This window comes from Haliotis rubra, unplaced genomic scaffold (assembly GCF_003918875.1).
Source record: "Haliotis rubra isolate DU_JTF1 unplaced genomic scaffold, ASM391887v1 Scf73, whole genome shotgun sequence".
Taxonomy (NCBI): Eukaryota; Metazoa; Mollusca; class Gastropoda; order Lepetellida; family Haliotidae; genus Haliotis; species Haliotis rubra.
Window position 1 is genome coordinate 35,222 of NW_025767446.1, and position 16,567 is coordinate 51,788.

The following is a 16,567-nucleotide window of genomic DNA, read 5'->3' on the forward strand; positions in this document are numbered from 1 at the left end:
CTTTTCACGGGAAGCAGCACAGACATTCATATAATTTATGTAATAAAGCGCTTCTGTTATGTAAGGAAGTTAAATGGGCCACTTATGAAACGAGGGTTCACAAGTCACGTGACGCGTTTTAGCAAAGCACCGGTCTGGGCTAGTAGAGATTGTATGGGAAGTCAACGGGCTGAGCGTTACAGATATCAGGTGAGTGTCGTGGAATTACCTCATATTCTTTTTATTGATGGTGGAAGTACCAATGTATATATTAAAGACACAGGTAGGACGTGTCATAACTAGATGACACTGGAAACGAAAAGGTGTTGACTGCCGATCGCCAGAGATGGGACCCAACCGTTGTTGTTACGATTGCCGACTGCGCAGTTTCGGATCTCGGGTCCAATTCGAGGTATACAAGAAACATTTTCCTTTTGGAACACCAGGCATGTGGTTAACATTTGTAACCCCTGTGTTCTAATTTTATGATAATCTACAATCTAGGTGCGGTGTACGCTCAGACATGAAAATCTTTTGTATATGACCGGTGTACATGCAGTTTGATCCCTGTGTCCAGATAACCGACCTGTGGCGCCTACAACCATTTCTAAAGGCACGCCTATAGTCTCTAGTAAGGCTTATGACATTTATTTGCTGTTTTTGTCCAAAATATGAAGCAGACATATTTTAAGACTTATATTCCAAGATGTTTGAGTCAACTGAATTGATTTCAGCGTAATAGTGAGTGAGTAAGTGAGTGAAAATTCCAGCAATATCACGGCGAGAGACACCAGAAATGGGCTTCACTCATTGGACCCATGTGGGGAATCGAACCCGGGTCTTCGGCATGACTTGCCAACTTCAGCAGTAATAACTTATTACGTACAGCTGCAGTATTCAATGTATAGTAGAAAACATCCACATTGTTGTTGTGAGTTACAACACTGCAGTTGCAGCAGTCGTTATAGTTGCTACTAGTGTTGGGAATTGGTTAAAATCTCATAATTGATGATTGGTTCATTACAACCGATCAATCATCGAAAATAATTGGTTAGCGTCATTTATCAGATTTTCCTGGTTATGTTTGTTTGCACAAAACATAAAGAAAAAACATGTAGTTCTTTGGTTCGTGTTTTTTGGGGGTTTTTTTCAAATTGCTTATCTTTAAAGGATGACTAGTATGTTAGGAACATAAATTTCTTGGGGGTCTTAAAGATAAATTCAATCATGACTTGGACGAGCCTGTAGTGCTCATGAAATGTACCAGGCAAAACCAACCGTGTGAAAGACATTGTTAATGCAACAAGTGTTCCAGAATTGTTTGAGTTCGATTATGAGAAAACATGATCGATTGCTTGGTCGTTTAGTCACTGCGACCAATCTTCGATTATTTCAATTAATCCGACCACCACTAGTTGGTACTGACAATGCGTGTCACGTTTTGCAGTTTAACGCCGCACACAGCAATATTCCAGCTATATAGCTGCGGTCTGTAAATAAACGAGGCTGGACCAGACGATCCAGTGATCAACATCATGAGCATCGATCTACGCAATTGGAATACGATGACATGTGTGAACCAGCATCTCGCTAGTCGCCTTTCACAACATGTGTGGGTTGCTGATGACCCGGATTTTCACGTGTAGTAGCAGTTAAGAGTTCAGAAATTAGTTTCAGTATTCACCCATGTATTCAATTACTGATTACTGGCATTGCGGTAACAGTATTTCACGTTTTATTTGTGAGTGTTATCATAATAGTATGGCGTGCTGACAGTATAGCCGTGAGTAATTAGCAAGATATCCTGTATTCATACTGTAATTACAATTCTTGATGTTGCAGCCTTCAAGATCGCAGTCATGAAGGGGCAACAAAATGTTTGCCTCCTGGTCCTCATCCTCATCAACGCCCTTGTCTTCGTGGGACTCCTCGTTCTTAACTACCTCGCCGCAGACCCCCAAAACAGTGGAGGTAAATGTAACAAGATAGTTAATTCTCACTGGAGATTCTTTCCATGTAAAGTAATAAAATTATGTCCATTGAATTTTTTCCCCAAGCATAATATTTCCACAGGAAGTTGGTGAAATATTTTCTCATATAAATATTGTTTCCTCCGAAACTATTTTAGGTCAATAATCGTTTATATAAACACGCCACAAACACCTGTAGTGCTGGTTTAGGCGTCCTGCTGTAAAGGGTTGCGTCCCTTGGTTGCCAATATCCGTTTGTCGTGGGTTAGAATTCTGGAATCGCCAGAATTATTATTTATGATTCTACAACCTCATGAACCTGGCACCAAACCTGTTATTATTGATGGTGTATGTCCCGTCCTGCATCACTGTTACAATTAAAAACGCCCTCTCTTTCACTGACACTGATCTGTAGAGGGGCTAGGCTAGCCTGGTGCATGGTTACAGCGTTTGCTCGTCAGGCAGAAGACTCGAGTACTTGGGAAGCCTATTTCTTAGTGTGTCCCTAGACTAACACTTAGTCTCTGAATATATATAATTTGATAGTAACAAACAAGCCCATTTAAATTGAAAAGGAGCCCCAGGGAGACCAGAGACTCAGATTCCTGAACCTGAGGAAATCTAGACTTGCTTTATTTAGGGCTTTAGCACTGCAGATGGGGCTTGGCAGTAGGGAAAATAATATTGTTCAGGGACTGTGAGACAGACTATGTGTCCCCCTCCATGATATTGCTGGAATGTTGCCACTCTGATCTGTACGCTGAAGACCCGGGTTCGATTCCCCACATGGGTACAATGTGTGAAGCCCATTTCTGGTGTCCCCCTCCGTGATAAGGCTGGAATATTGCTAAAAGCGGCAAGATCTCACTCACTCACTCACTGTAGACATACCAACACAGTCCATACCCACAATAACGAAATCTGAGTGAATGAGTTTAGTTTTACGCTGCTTTTAGCAATAATCCAGCAATATAACGGCCGGGGACACCATAAATGAGCTTCACACATTGTACCCATGTAGGGACCCGAACCCGGGTGAAGAGCGACCGCTTTAACCATTAGGCTACCCTACCGCCCCTAACGAAATCTGAAGTAGCGAATACACACACAGGTTTCCTCACCATCCGATCCACTTGGTCGCCTGTTACGACCAGCTGATGGGAACAAATTCAAGCCTGGATACCTCGCGGGGGTACACCTGCTTCTAGAATATTTGGACCCGTGAAGATCCGGGGTAGAATAGGTCTTCAGCAACCCATGTGCTTGCCATAAAAAGGCGACTATCTTGTCGTAAGAGGCGACTAACGGGGATCGGGTGGTCAGTTTCGCTGACTTGGTTGACACATGTCATCGGTTTCCAATTGTGCAGATCGATGCTCATGCTGTTGATCACTGGATTGTCTGGTCCAGACTCGATTATTTACAGACCGCCGCCATATAGCTGGAATATTGCTGAGTGCGGCGTAAAACTAAACTCACTCACTCACTCACTCTAGAATATTTGTTTCTTAAAAGTGAATGTAAAATCTGCGTTTGAGGTAAATCTGCTTGATGACCAGTAATTTTGAGAAATATCATTGCAAGAATCTTTTTTTTTATCTTTCCAGGTTTGTTTATTCACGGCATCTCAAACGTCTCCGCCATCTACAATCTGGAGATCACTCCGGCAGGTGCAACGTTCGCAATCTGGGGAGTGATCTACCTCTGGCAGTTCGTATGGATCATCTACAGCCTCGTTTCCATTTGCCGGAGTTCCCCGTATGGACCGGTATACGCGAATCCTACTCTACTTCCGGCCGGTTACTTCATCACCTACCTCCTCAACATGATTTCAAATGGAGTCTGGCTGTTCCTGTGGGATAGGGAATATATAACCGCATCAGTGTTCCTCCTCTTGGGAACATCGGTCACTCTTTACATTTGCATCGGAATCTCGTACTGGTTCCTGTACATTAATCTCACGAATCTGATGGAACAAGGAAGAATGTACGAGGTCTATCTGGTGAGATACATGGTTCAGAATGGCCTTGGAATATATGCCGCCTGGGTTACCATAGCAACGCTTCTCAACTTGGGAGCAGTGCTTCAGTACAAGCTGGACAACCCCCTTGACTCGTCCACAACCGCCCTTATTGCTCTCAGCCTCCTCTCCGTGGAAGTCGTCGTCTTCGTCTCGCTTGACCTTTCAGTCTTGGATAAATATTCTCGCTACGTCTTTACGCCTTACCTCGTCGTTGTCGTCGCTCTTATCGGCGTCATTGGCAAGAACTGGGACCCCCTGGAATCGAGCTCCATCTTCTGTGCGGTGCTGCTTGGGGTAGCGGCAGTGTGCCTCATTCTGAAATTTGCAGCTTTGCTAGGCCGTTCACGGCAGTATCAACCCACCCAGCGCATTCAACCCACCCTCGATGAAAGAACACCTATCCTTGGACGAATATAATTGTTCCCTTTTGCAAACGTTATTTACATAAGAAACTCTTAGACTATCAAGCTGATGTTTGAAAGAGTCTTATAATTTGGACTATCCACATTTCACAATACCTCTTCTTTGTAAGCTTTTATGTTTATTTTCTTTCTACTTTTAGGGGAACGTTTTTTGTGTTTGTACTTTCATAATGTCTTTAGCTTTAGAATCTCGTAGTATTTTATTTTTTTCATGTTTGATATTAATGTTCACTGCATATTCGAGTGAAGAATTTTACTATTCAGTCATTCCATGCCAGGATCCGCATCCCGTCGGTTCTGTTTATAATCATTGGTCGGACAGCTACACGACAGAGAGATGAACGTTCACGAAATACTACAGTATCGGGTGGTTTACAAGATGAAGACTGCCACGCTGTTACATACCTGAAACACGGCAGAATCCACTTTCTAAATCTTTCCAAATCTGGAGCAGTGGGGTAGCACAGTGGTTAAAGCGTTCGTACGTCACGCCGAAGATCCGGGTTCGATTCCCCACATGGTTACAATGTGTGAAGCCCATTTCTGATGTCCACCGCCGTGATTTTGCTGGGATATTGGTAAAAGCGGCGTAAAACCATACTCGCTCACTCACTCATTCCACATCTATCCATAATAATGCTCTAACGATACACTGTCTTGTTTCATGTAAATCTGGTAGATATAAGTAAATTATGGGATAAGGTTAAGAATGTTTAATTCTTACGATACATGACATTTTAAACTCACTTTACATTCATGTTAAAGTTTTGAAATACAGAAACCGAAATCAGCTATCTTATGAGCATCAATGTGTAACTGTTACAGGGTACATGCTATTTGACTACAGGGACAATGAGGTAGTCTAGCGGTTAAAGCGTTCGCTCGTCACGCCGAAGACACGGGTTCGATTCCCCACCTAGGTACAATATGTGGATCACTTTCCTCTTGTTACTCACTATTTGACTATCGTTCGACCGCGTCCTCTGCTTCTTTACAATAAGGGGCGATGGGGTAGCCTAATGGTTAAAGCGTTGGCTCGTCACGCCGAAGACCCGGGTTCGAATCCCCACATGGGTACAATGTGTGAAGCCCATTTCTGGTGTCCCCCGCCGTGATGTTGCTGGAATATTGCTAAAAGCGGCGTAAAACCAAACTCTCAGTCAGTTCTTTACAATAATGGCCGTATTGGTGGTTGAATGGATAGAGCGTTTGCCCGGAGAGTCGTGGGTTCGATGCCCTGGCTGTATCTTATCTGTATACGCTAGTGATTATACAACAACGACGGATCGTCTCGGAGTCAATGCATGTGTTCTGAGTTAGGTAGTGATGGTAAATAACGGCATGCTGTTTCGTGAGATTGCTCCATAAAACCGACTTCAGTCCGGACAAGAGAAGATAGCCACGCTAGATAAGTCCAGTAATCTTGAACGCGACAGTATTTCTCTCTTCATCCTCTCAAATCACGTGACCCGGTACTTGATGATGCCCTAAAGATCAGTGTCACACAGATATTCACATATGGTAATCTCGAAGCTATGAATACACTTTGCCGTTTAGAAAGTGGTCAGGTGTAACACATGACTGTGATAATTTTGAAATCCCAAACATAACGTGTTACGTAATCTCGAAGGTTAGCGATATATGCTGAACGAAAGAAGTTAGGGATTATGAACTATTTATTGGGATATGGTTCTATGTACTCAGTCTTTCACTGCCAAAACAACTAGTATCTATGATCCCAATCGTGTTTTGTTCATTACATGAAATTAAAGCTGATTAACATTTTCCAGCTGTATATGACATGTTCTAATTGCTTACATTTACGGCTGTACACAGTGTCATTTTGAACTGTATTGTAGTTTGATCAATAAAGTAAAATCTCAAACATTATTGTTGATTTAGTGTTTGAGGTTTTGTCTCATTCATGGAGTTTAAATAGTGGTTTCAATGTAATTTCGATTTTAGTAAAAAATATCTTGTATTATAGACATGAAGCAATGTGTTTCCGCCACGTAGCAACCTTTGAAATTACGTGTAGGATCTCTGCAGCAACATATAAAACAATGGTCAGATACCTGCAGCAACTTATGAAAGAATGGTTACATCCCTGTAACATCATATGAAACAATGGTCGGATCCCTACAACAAATTATGAAACAATGGTCGGATCCCTGCAGCACCATATGAAACAATGGTCGGATCCCTGCAGCACCATGTGAAACAATGGTCGGATCCCTGCAGCATCATATGAAACAATGGTCGGATCCCTGCAGCATCATATGAAACAATGGTCGGATCCCTGCAGCATCATATGAAACAATGGTCGGATCCCTGCAGCATCATATGAAACAATGGTCGGATCCCTGCAGCACCATATGAAACAATGGTCGGATCCCTGCAGCAACATATGAAACAATGGTCGGATCCCTGCAACACCATATGAACAATGGTCGGATCCCTGCAGCACAATTATGAAACAATGGTCGGATCCCTGCAGCACCATATGAAACAATGGTCGGATCCCTGCAGCATCATATGAAACAATGGTCGGATCCCTGCAGCACCATATGAAACAATGGTCGGATCCCTGCAGCATCATATGAAACAATGGTCGGATCCCTGCAGCACCATTATGAAACAATGGTCGGATCCCTGCAGCACCATATGAAACAATGGTCGGATCCCTGCAGCACCATTATGAAACAATGGTCGGATCCCTGCAGCATCATATGAAACAATGGTCGGATCCCTGCAGCAACATGTGAAACAATGGTCGGATCCCTGCAGCATCATATGAAACAATGGTCGGATCCCTGCAGCATCATATGAAACAATGGTCGGATCCCTGCAGCAACATATGAAACAATGGTCGGATCCCTGCAGCATCATATGAAACAATGGTCGGATCCCTGCAGCACCATATGAAACAATGGTCGGATCCCTGCAACATCATATGAAACAATGGTCGGATCCCTGCAGCATCATATGAAACAATGGTCGGATCCCTGCAGCACCATATGAAACAATGGTCGGATCCCTGCAACATCATATGAAACAATGGTCGGATCCCTGCAACATCATATGAAACAATGGTCGGATCCCTGCAGCACCATATGAAACAATGGTCGGATCCCAGCATCATATGCATCGGATCCCTGCAGCACCATATGAAACAATGGTCGGATCCCTGCAACATCATCATATGAAACAATGGTCGGATCCTGCAGCCATATGAAACAATGGTCGGATCCCTGCAACACCATATGAAACAATGGTCGGATCCCAGCAGCCTGAAACATATGAAACAATGGTCGGATCCCTGCAACATCATATGAAACAATGGTCGGATCCCTGCAGCATATGTGAAACAATGGTCGGATCCCTGCAGCATCATATGAAACAATGGTCGGATCCTGCGGCTGCAACATCATATGAAACAATGGTCGGATCCCTGCAGCATCATATGAAACAATGGTCGGATCCTGCAGCATCATATGAAACAATGGTCGGATCCCCGCAGCAGCATCAAACAATGGTCGGATCCCTTCAGCATGCACCATATGAAACAATGGTCGGATCCTGCAACATCATGAAACAATGGTCGGATCCCTGAAACAATGGTCGGATCCCTGCAGCATCATATGAAACAATGGTCGGATCCCTGCAGCATCACCATATGAAACAATGGTCGGATCCCTGCAACATCATATATAACACAATGGTCGGATCCCTGCAGCAATGAAACAATGGTCGGATCCCTGCAGCAACATATGAAACAATGGTCGGATCCCCCTGCAACAACATATCCCTGCAGCAACAAACAATGGTCGGATCCCTGCAGCATCATATGAAACAATGGTCGGATCCCTGCAGCAACATATGAAACAATGGTCGGATCCTGCAGCATCATATGAAACAATGGTCGGATCCCTACAGCAGCATCATATGAAACAATGGTCGGATCCTGCAGCAACATATGAAACAATGGTCGGATCCTCCAGCATCATATGAAACAATGGTCGGATCCCTGCAACATCATATGAAACAATGGTCGGATCCGGATCCAGCAACATATGAAACAATGGTCGGATCCTGCAACATCATATGAAACAATGGTCGGATCCTTCAGCATCCTGCATCATATGAAACAATGGTCGGATCCCTGCAGCATCATATGAAACAATGGTCGGATCCTGCAACGGATCCCTTCAGCACCATGAAACAATGGTCGGATCCCTTGAAACAAGCACCATATGGAACAATGGTCGGATCCCTTCAGCACCATATGAAACAATGGTTGGATCCCTGCAACATCATATGGAACAATGGTCGGATCCCTGCAACATCATATGGAACAATGGTCGGATCCCTTCAGCACCATATGAAACAATGGTCGGATCCCTTCAGCAACAAATGAAACAAACATTCACCTATCACACTTTAGACACCAAAATCATCAGAATGAATCAAGAGTAAAAGATTTGATGGTAGTGAGGATGATTAGTGAGTAAGACTTTACGCCCCTTTCAGCAATACCATGGCGGGGACACCAGGAAAGCGCTTCACACATTGTACCTCATGGCGGGAATCGAACCGGTACTTGACGAGCGAACGCTTTTAACCATGATTCTTCCCCACTATGATATTTTTTGAAAATATATAACACTTTCATCCCCCTTTACATAATCTTTGTACAAAACAAATGCACACAGTGACTGATAAACGAAGAAAAGATAACAAAACTATGACCGGAATTCAGCGAAAATTCTTCTTGGACCATCCTTGCTAAATTCTAAATATCAGTTTAAAGTCATTTTAGTCTCAATAACTCTCGGAGCACATGGCATGTCGCAAAAGATTTAGTGACTTATATCCAGTATGGATGTACTTCACATTAATTACACTGACTGACTGACTGAGTTTGGTTTTACGCCGCTTTTAGCAATATTCCAGCAACATCAGGGCGGGCACATTAATTACAAAATAATTTAATTATAAATTTTCTCAGCGCAGTTTCCAATTAATAACTGCTCAAATGCGCTTAGACCATGACAGATCTGCATTATTACTCAGGTACATGGATCTGCGTGCACTCGGTTTTCATTCTCAGCTCCTCGGGGAGTATACAATTAAAGTAGCCTGTCGATGGAAGGTTTATAGCCACATCCTAGCTAATACCTGTTCAGTGCCGGGCGCAGGTGTGTCTAACAAAGTCTCCTGGCTGAGAAGACACTACATGTTGTAGTGATCTAGCCTTGCTCCAAGGCTGTACTGAATTCTGACCCCATGAATGTATAGTAACTCAGTCTGGTCTAGATAAGCGGAAGGATGTCAGTCTGTTAGAGGGACAATATGTTAGTTTTATTTGTTTTTCAGAAATTATTATTTAAACTATCAGTTATTACCTTAGAGACTTGTGCAAGTTTATACCTTAGCTTAAGCGTCGCAACATGGCCAACCTTTTTTTTTAATTGACATACTAGGGGTCAAGCTGGCGAACGTGGTCAGCCATGTCACATGCCTCCGCTACTGACATTACGGAGTTGACCTGAAATGTGACCTGCCCGCTGTATGAACAGGGCCATAGGTCATTAAAGAGTTGTACAGCCACGGTCCACCTTGAGCAGCAGGAGCCGAATGTAATTGCCCACTCCTTGTTAGCTGCACATAACGCTTGACATTAAGACACACCAGTTAGGTCGGATCGCATATCACAGCATGGTTAAATACCAAACAGGGAACCTCTCTCACTGCACTTTCTGAAACGGATGACGACACGTAGATGCGCGCATGTTAACCGTGCCATCATTTTCTTACTGCAGACGTTCGAGGGTTCCAACAGTTTGCATGGGCGGATCCACGAATTTTGAAGGGTTTTGTTCGAAACCACCACCCCTCTGGATCCGCCGATGGTTTGTTGAATGATACAGTACATCTTAATCAAAGGAATTGTGTTATGTAAGGAAGAGAGTGATTGTTGACATTATGGTTTACACCATGGCCATTCAGGCTATAGCACGACTGCCGGTAAAAGAACGATTCTTAACAACTGCTTAAAGGTCACATGCAACGTAAAACACAACTTTGCAGATTCTGATACCTTTCGGTATGGACTTACCGAAACAAATCGTCAAAAATGCAAATTCAACTTACACAGTTGAAAAATAACCCAATAAAAAAAACCGCGCGAAATCGGAGTTCAAACGTTTCACTAAATTTCCCCCGACTTTTCTGGGGAAAACGGGTTTCAACAGCTGGGCTGCGCTCATAGCATGTGCGCAGTGAAATAGGTTCGCGCAGCTTGGAAGCGGGTTGTCCGGTGAATACTCTGTAAAGGCTTTGGTGTGAGCTATTTTTCTAATGTTTTGTTGATATCTCACAGGCGCGAGCTTTTTATATGTTATGACAGTAAATTAACTGTTTATATAATTTCATTTGTCTATTTCACCACACGTTCTTCTTACCGAGTCACTTTCTCAGTTCGATACTTAAAAGCAATGTCATTATTTAGCGTTGACCGAATTTCTAACTGTGATATAGATATGTCGTTGTCACAGACAAAACTCAATGTCTTGTTTTATTGACACCTATGTGTCTGCCTGCCTGTCTGCTAATGACAATATTCAGTACACAGCTGCTATCACTGACCACATGCAATTTGAACTTAACACCAATCAGGCTATACACCATAAACAAAATGCATTTATTTATGGCCGAGTTCGGTCTCTGTCACATTATGTAATTACACAGACAGGCAGGTGTGATACTTGAACACATGACATGTTATGATGTCTGTTGATTGCAAAATGTTATACACAAAAAATGAGCATGTATTTACAAAACCCAACATCTCTATATATACACACACAATGAGCATCTGCAAATGAACAAGCCGTTACACTTGAGTGCACACCCACCCGCTCTGACTGGGTTCGGTATCCCGGCTGCTTCGTTTCTTGGGAACTAAACCGAAGTACACAATATTGCACTTTTGATTTGCGATTGTACGCTTATAATTTTGTTTATATGTTTTTTCATAACCAGCAATGTATATTATATGTCATGAATAAGTGATAACTGTGTTTTAATTATGTTTGATTTTTTGGTTGCATGTGACCTGTAACATTTTAGCAAACCCAGGGGATTCAGTCTTCAGTTAGTGACTGAGATAGTATGGTTCTACCCCGCTTTTAGCAATATTCCAGCAATATCACGACGGGGGATACCAGAAAAGGGCTTCACACATTGTGCCCACATGGGGAATCGAACCCGGGCCTTCGGCGTGACGAGCGAACGATTTAACCACTAGGCCACACCACCACCTCCTCAGTCTTCAGGTCCATGTTGGTGAAACTGACGATCATAGATTTCAGTTACCTAAGGGACACAAACAACTGAGTTGCCCTCACGCGACCTCTGGACTACCTTTGCCCTCGACAATATTATGTGTGACGCTGACATTTCGCAAAATAGAATTATGTTTATCAGAATCAGAATACCAAAAAAAGGTTTTTATTCTGCTTCAAAGAAAGAAAACTTCGAACAAAGACATTCTTTTATACGATGCAATAACATTGTCTTCATAGCCTTCATATTTCAACATGAATACTCATATGTCAGCCATGAGTTTACAGATTATTTTCGGAATACATATACACTTTCGTTCATAGTGATAGGTGATGTATACACTTTCGTACATAGTGATACGCGATGTATACACTTTCGTACATAGTGATAGGCGATGTATACACTTTTGCACATAGTGATACGTAATGTATACGCTTTCGTACATAGTGATACGCGATGCATACACTTTCGTACATAGTGATACGTAATGTATACGCTTTCGTACATAGTGATACGTAATGTATACACTTTCGTACATAGTGATACGCGATGTATACACCTTCGTACATAGTGATACGTTATGTATACACTTTGTTCTACAGTGATACGTTATGTATCCACTTTGTTCTGCAGTGATACGCGATGTATATACTTTGTTCTATAGTGATACGCGATGTATACACTTTGTTCTGTAGTGATACGTTATGTATATACTTTGTTCTATAGTGATACGTTATGTATACACTTTGAGGTGTAGTATTCCATGCCGTATTCCATGTTACCATGTTGATATGTTGTATGGACTTTGTTCCATTGAAATACGTGATGCATTCACTTAGATTTATAATATTATCGGGGAGAAAAGTATACACTTAACCTCTGCTCATATGAATGCAATTACACTTAAACGTAAATTATAAAGGTATGTAAACTGTGGCTAAGGACGCAATTACATACGTACGTAAGCACATATGCCAGGTTGCATATCTGCACCTAATCAACCTAATCAAGAGGTTATACCTCGTGTGCAGCTTGCTCGTATGATTGCATAGCGAAATTACGTATGTGGGCAGTCAGACTGTGTTGAGCGGGGAAAGGGGGAACCTCTGCTGAAGACGTTAACACAATATTGTTGCTCCAACCTGGTGTTCGACATCCACAGGTTAACACACTCTGTTTATCTTCCTGTGAAACCCTTGGAGTTCTCAATAAAGGATCTTTCTGAGGCAAAATTGTCCACTGGCCAATATCCAAAATCTTGTTTTCACTTTGATATAGGCTAGCAGACCTTGCCACGAGAAGATGACGACAGATGCATCAAATGTTCCATTTGGACATTTTCAGTCCATTGCTGTTCGTTGAACTTACGAACCATCATGTTGTACCACTAAACTTTACTCCTCTCTCTTTTCGGTGTATTTGTCGTTTTCTACATAAGTCATATACAGATGATGAGATATGCAAAGCGTTAAAGAGATGTATAGAAAATATCGATGTTTTCTTTTAGGAAGAGTTAACCGCGTTTCTATGTTGGTTGGCAGATGTGAAATGGCATCTGTTCTGTCTTTGTTGAAAGTAGACGACACAATCACCAGCCCCAGCTCCCCAGAGCCCACCGCACAGCTCCTAACAAATCACAGCACCGGAGAATCCACTTCTCTGGAGTCAGAAAACTACCAATGCCTACCCTTCCTGGACGTGTTCCTTCAAACTAGAGCAGAGTACCACGAACCAACATACACAGACCACTACATCCACAACAAACACTGCTACTATCCCCAGATAAACAAGCCATTCACCCGACGAGGCAAATCTACTGGCCATTCGATGCCCTTGGGTGTGAACTGAACCATCTATAGACTTCCTCATCTCTCAACAGTTACCATGCACAATATTCCCCACAAACAAGACCCTCAAGTGCTCCCAGCACAGATTTAAACTTAGGCCTTCGCAGTCAAAACCAAGATCCTGTCAATCATCCGATTTCCTGCCTCATCAATAAAAACTATGATATCATTAGAACCATCAAGACCCATCTACGAGCCAATGACATGTGCGCCAGCAGCAAGCCAAGAAGATGCATACAAGACCCTCCACAAACCGTAAAGAAATGGATGAGTTCTCACATGCTCAAACTAAACCAGGACCGGACAGAAGTGATTCTATTTGGCCCTAAAAAAACTCATTAAAGCCTGTGGTGATATATGGACATCTGAACATAGAAGGTGCAGCCATTCAACCCTCAGAAACAGTACGAAAGCTTGGAGTTTGGCTGGACCAGCAGCTGATGATGAATCTCCACGTAACACGTGTATGTCAGACAGCTAATTACCATCTACGTTACATTGGAAAACTCAGGCCATATCTCAACAAAGATTCGACTGTCAAACTTACCGTTGCGATGATTCTATCCAGAATAGACTACTGCAATAGCCTCTTTGTTAATATCAGCAAAGACCAGATAGAAAGACTTCAAGCCATTCAGAACTCTGCTGCAAGAATTATCTTCAAATCTTCAACGTTTGACCATATAACGCCATTACTGAAAGACCTCCATTGGCTCCCTGTAGCTCCTCGCATAGACTTCAAAATTCTTCTGACTGCTTACAAGTGCTTCCACGATCTGGCTCCATCTTACCTGCAAGAACTTCTGCACACATACTCTCCATCTAGATCTCTTCGATCACAGCACAAGCATCTGTTCACAGTTCCAAAGTATAAGACAGTCACATTTGGTAAAAGATCCTTTGCCTACGCTGCCTCAACCTTATGGAATGAGCTGCCTGCATCCACAAAATGGTTGAAACCGTGCCTTCCTTCAAAAATAATCTAAAGACTTATCTCTTTCAAAAGACATTTCTTTAACAATCACCTTGTCTGAGAAGCGCACAGAGCATACTATTGTGTGAATAGATGCGCTGTAGAAATGCACATATTATTATTATGTTTTACAGATAAAAGATAGTATGCAGCAGAGAGGGTTCGGGTGATCCTGGCACAGTCAGGCTGGTAAGGCTCATCATCAGCTCAGGGTCCTCGCCCCCTCTACACGCAGCCCAGACAGCGAATGGGACTTCTCCCAGGAAACGCTGCCTAGTCGAACCCACCAAGAACTTTCCGGAGAATATGAAAGCTCCCCAACACTGCAGCCTTCTGCATTACCCAGGGTGTCAGAAGGGCTGTGTTCCCGGTGGAAACCCGGGCACTCTCTTGATCTGCGCCAAGAGTTCAGGAGGTACCAAACCAAGGGCACCGAGAACAATGGGGAGCCTGACGACAGTGTACTTGGGATGCAAGCGAGACATTTCAAAGGTGAGGTCTGCATATTTATCATGCTTTTCCTGAATCTTGCCAATGACATTTTTGTCAAAGGGACAGAAAATTCAATGATATAAATAAATTCATTGGCTTTATCAAAAAGGACAAGATCAGGTTTGTTGGCAGGAATTCTTCTGAGGCAGTATATGGGGCCTATTCCATAGAGGTTTGAAAGCATCATTTTCCATGACGCCCTGGACATGTTCAGGGTCGTACCATGGATGGACCCCGGAGTCAAAGCCACAGAAATAGCGGAGACGGTAGTAAAAGCAACGAGCCATGCCATCATGTCGTTTTAGATATGATGTTTGTGCCAAAGAAGGGCATCCACTGACAAGGTGTTGGACAGTCTCTGTGAATTCATTACAGACGCGACATTTCATTATTATTATTATCATTAAACAGGGAACATAACTGCCTAGTCCTCAGGACTTATTATTTAACTTACCTTATCTAGGCTATTAATCCGGCTAGATTCCATTTGCCTACTGTTGATAGTCAGTGCTGGTTACACCATATCGTGCTTTTGTTATAATATTATCTCCAGTTAGTGTTATCTCCAATTCCTGGCTCCCATGGTCATCGGGAGTACGGTGGGGTGGCTCAGTGGTTAAAGCGTTCGATCGTCACGCCGAAGAACCGGGTTCGATACAATGTGTGAAGTCCATTTATATAATATATAATACCCTGCCGTGATATTGCTGGAATATTGCTTATAGCGGCGTAAAACCCAACTCACTCACTCACCATTTGTCCGTCGCTATCACCAGTATCACACAGGGCTAAGTATTTTTTTGATTCCACTTTTGCTATTTCCTTGGTTTTTTTTGTTATTATATATACATTTAATATGTGCTCTGCTCTCGTCTCCGTTCACCCGATGAGGGAATAAACACATACTACGAAAGGAAACCTTTTGTTCCTCATAATATAGAAGTTGTATCATGTCCTTAAGGCATTCAAAGAGTTCATGAATATATTATGTTTTGTTGTCAAATACTGTGCCTTAATGCTCACTCTTTTACACACACGTGTGTGCGCACGCACGCACACACACATCAACATATATAAAAGTGCCCAGCTATATAGCCCGATATACGTGAAATATTGATTATGTTATGGTCCCTGTGCTGGCCCCACAAGTTCTAGTTGAGTCTTCAAAGAGAAATATATCGACCAAAAAAAAACATTCAAAGATTATGTTTCACAAACATAGCAAGTAGTAGTGGATAGCAATCTTATTGTTTTTAATTTTGTGTGTTTGTGTGTGTTTTCTTTGTCGTTCTTTGCTGTTTCAGACGTTGAAAGGTTATAGGTGTCGCGTATAATTGTGTTTTACGTTTTAAGTCATCGCTCGATCAATACATAAAAGGTCGAAGCGTTAACAAATATTATTTCTAGAAATAAGAGAAAGTTAAAAAAATACTGAATTAGCGTGTTACGTTAACAAAGAAACAATGTACATGAGAATCTTCTTTCGGGTACATTTTCTGAAATTACCTTTCTAT

General features: G+C 42.4%; 1 protein-coding gene across 1 annotated transcript; it reads left to right on the forward strand.

Annotated features, from left to right (window-relative positions):
- The first annotated feature begins 113 nt into the window (after positions 1-113).
- On the forward strand, positions 114-6,284 carry LOC124259572. Its single transcript, XM_046693724.1, has 3 exons — positions 114-189; positions 1,822-1,950; positions 3,557-6,284. The coding sequence occupies exons 2-3, from the start codon at positions 1,839-1,841 to the stop codon at positions 4,387-4,389; spliced, it is 945 nt and encodes a 314-aa protein (XP_046549680.1). The 5' UTR covers positions 114-189; positions 1,822-1,838; the 3' UTR covers positions 4,390-6,284.
- Positions 6,285-16,567: the final 10,283 nt, after the last annotated feature.

Excerpts from the sequence above, each read along its gene's own strand:
- LOC124259572 (XM_046693724.1), top strand. The coding sequence starts at position 1,839 with ATGAAGGGGCAACAAAATGTTTGCCTCCTGGTCCTCATCCTCATCAAC. Across the intron at positions 1,951-3,556 it reads AGACCCCCAAAACAGTGGAG|GTTTGTTTATTCACGGCATC; the intron begins GTAAATGTAACA and ends TTATCTTTCCAG.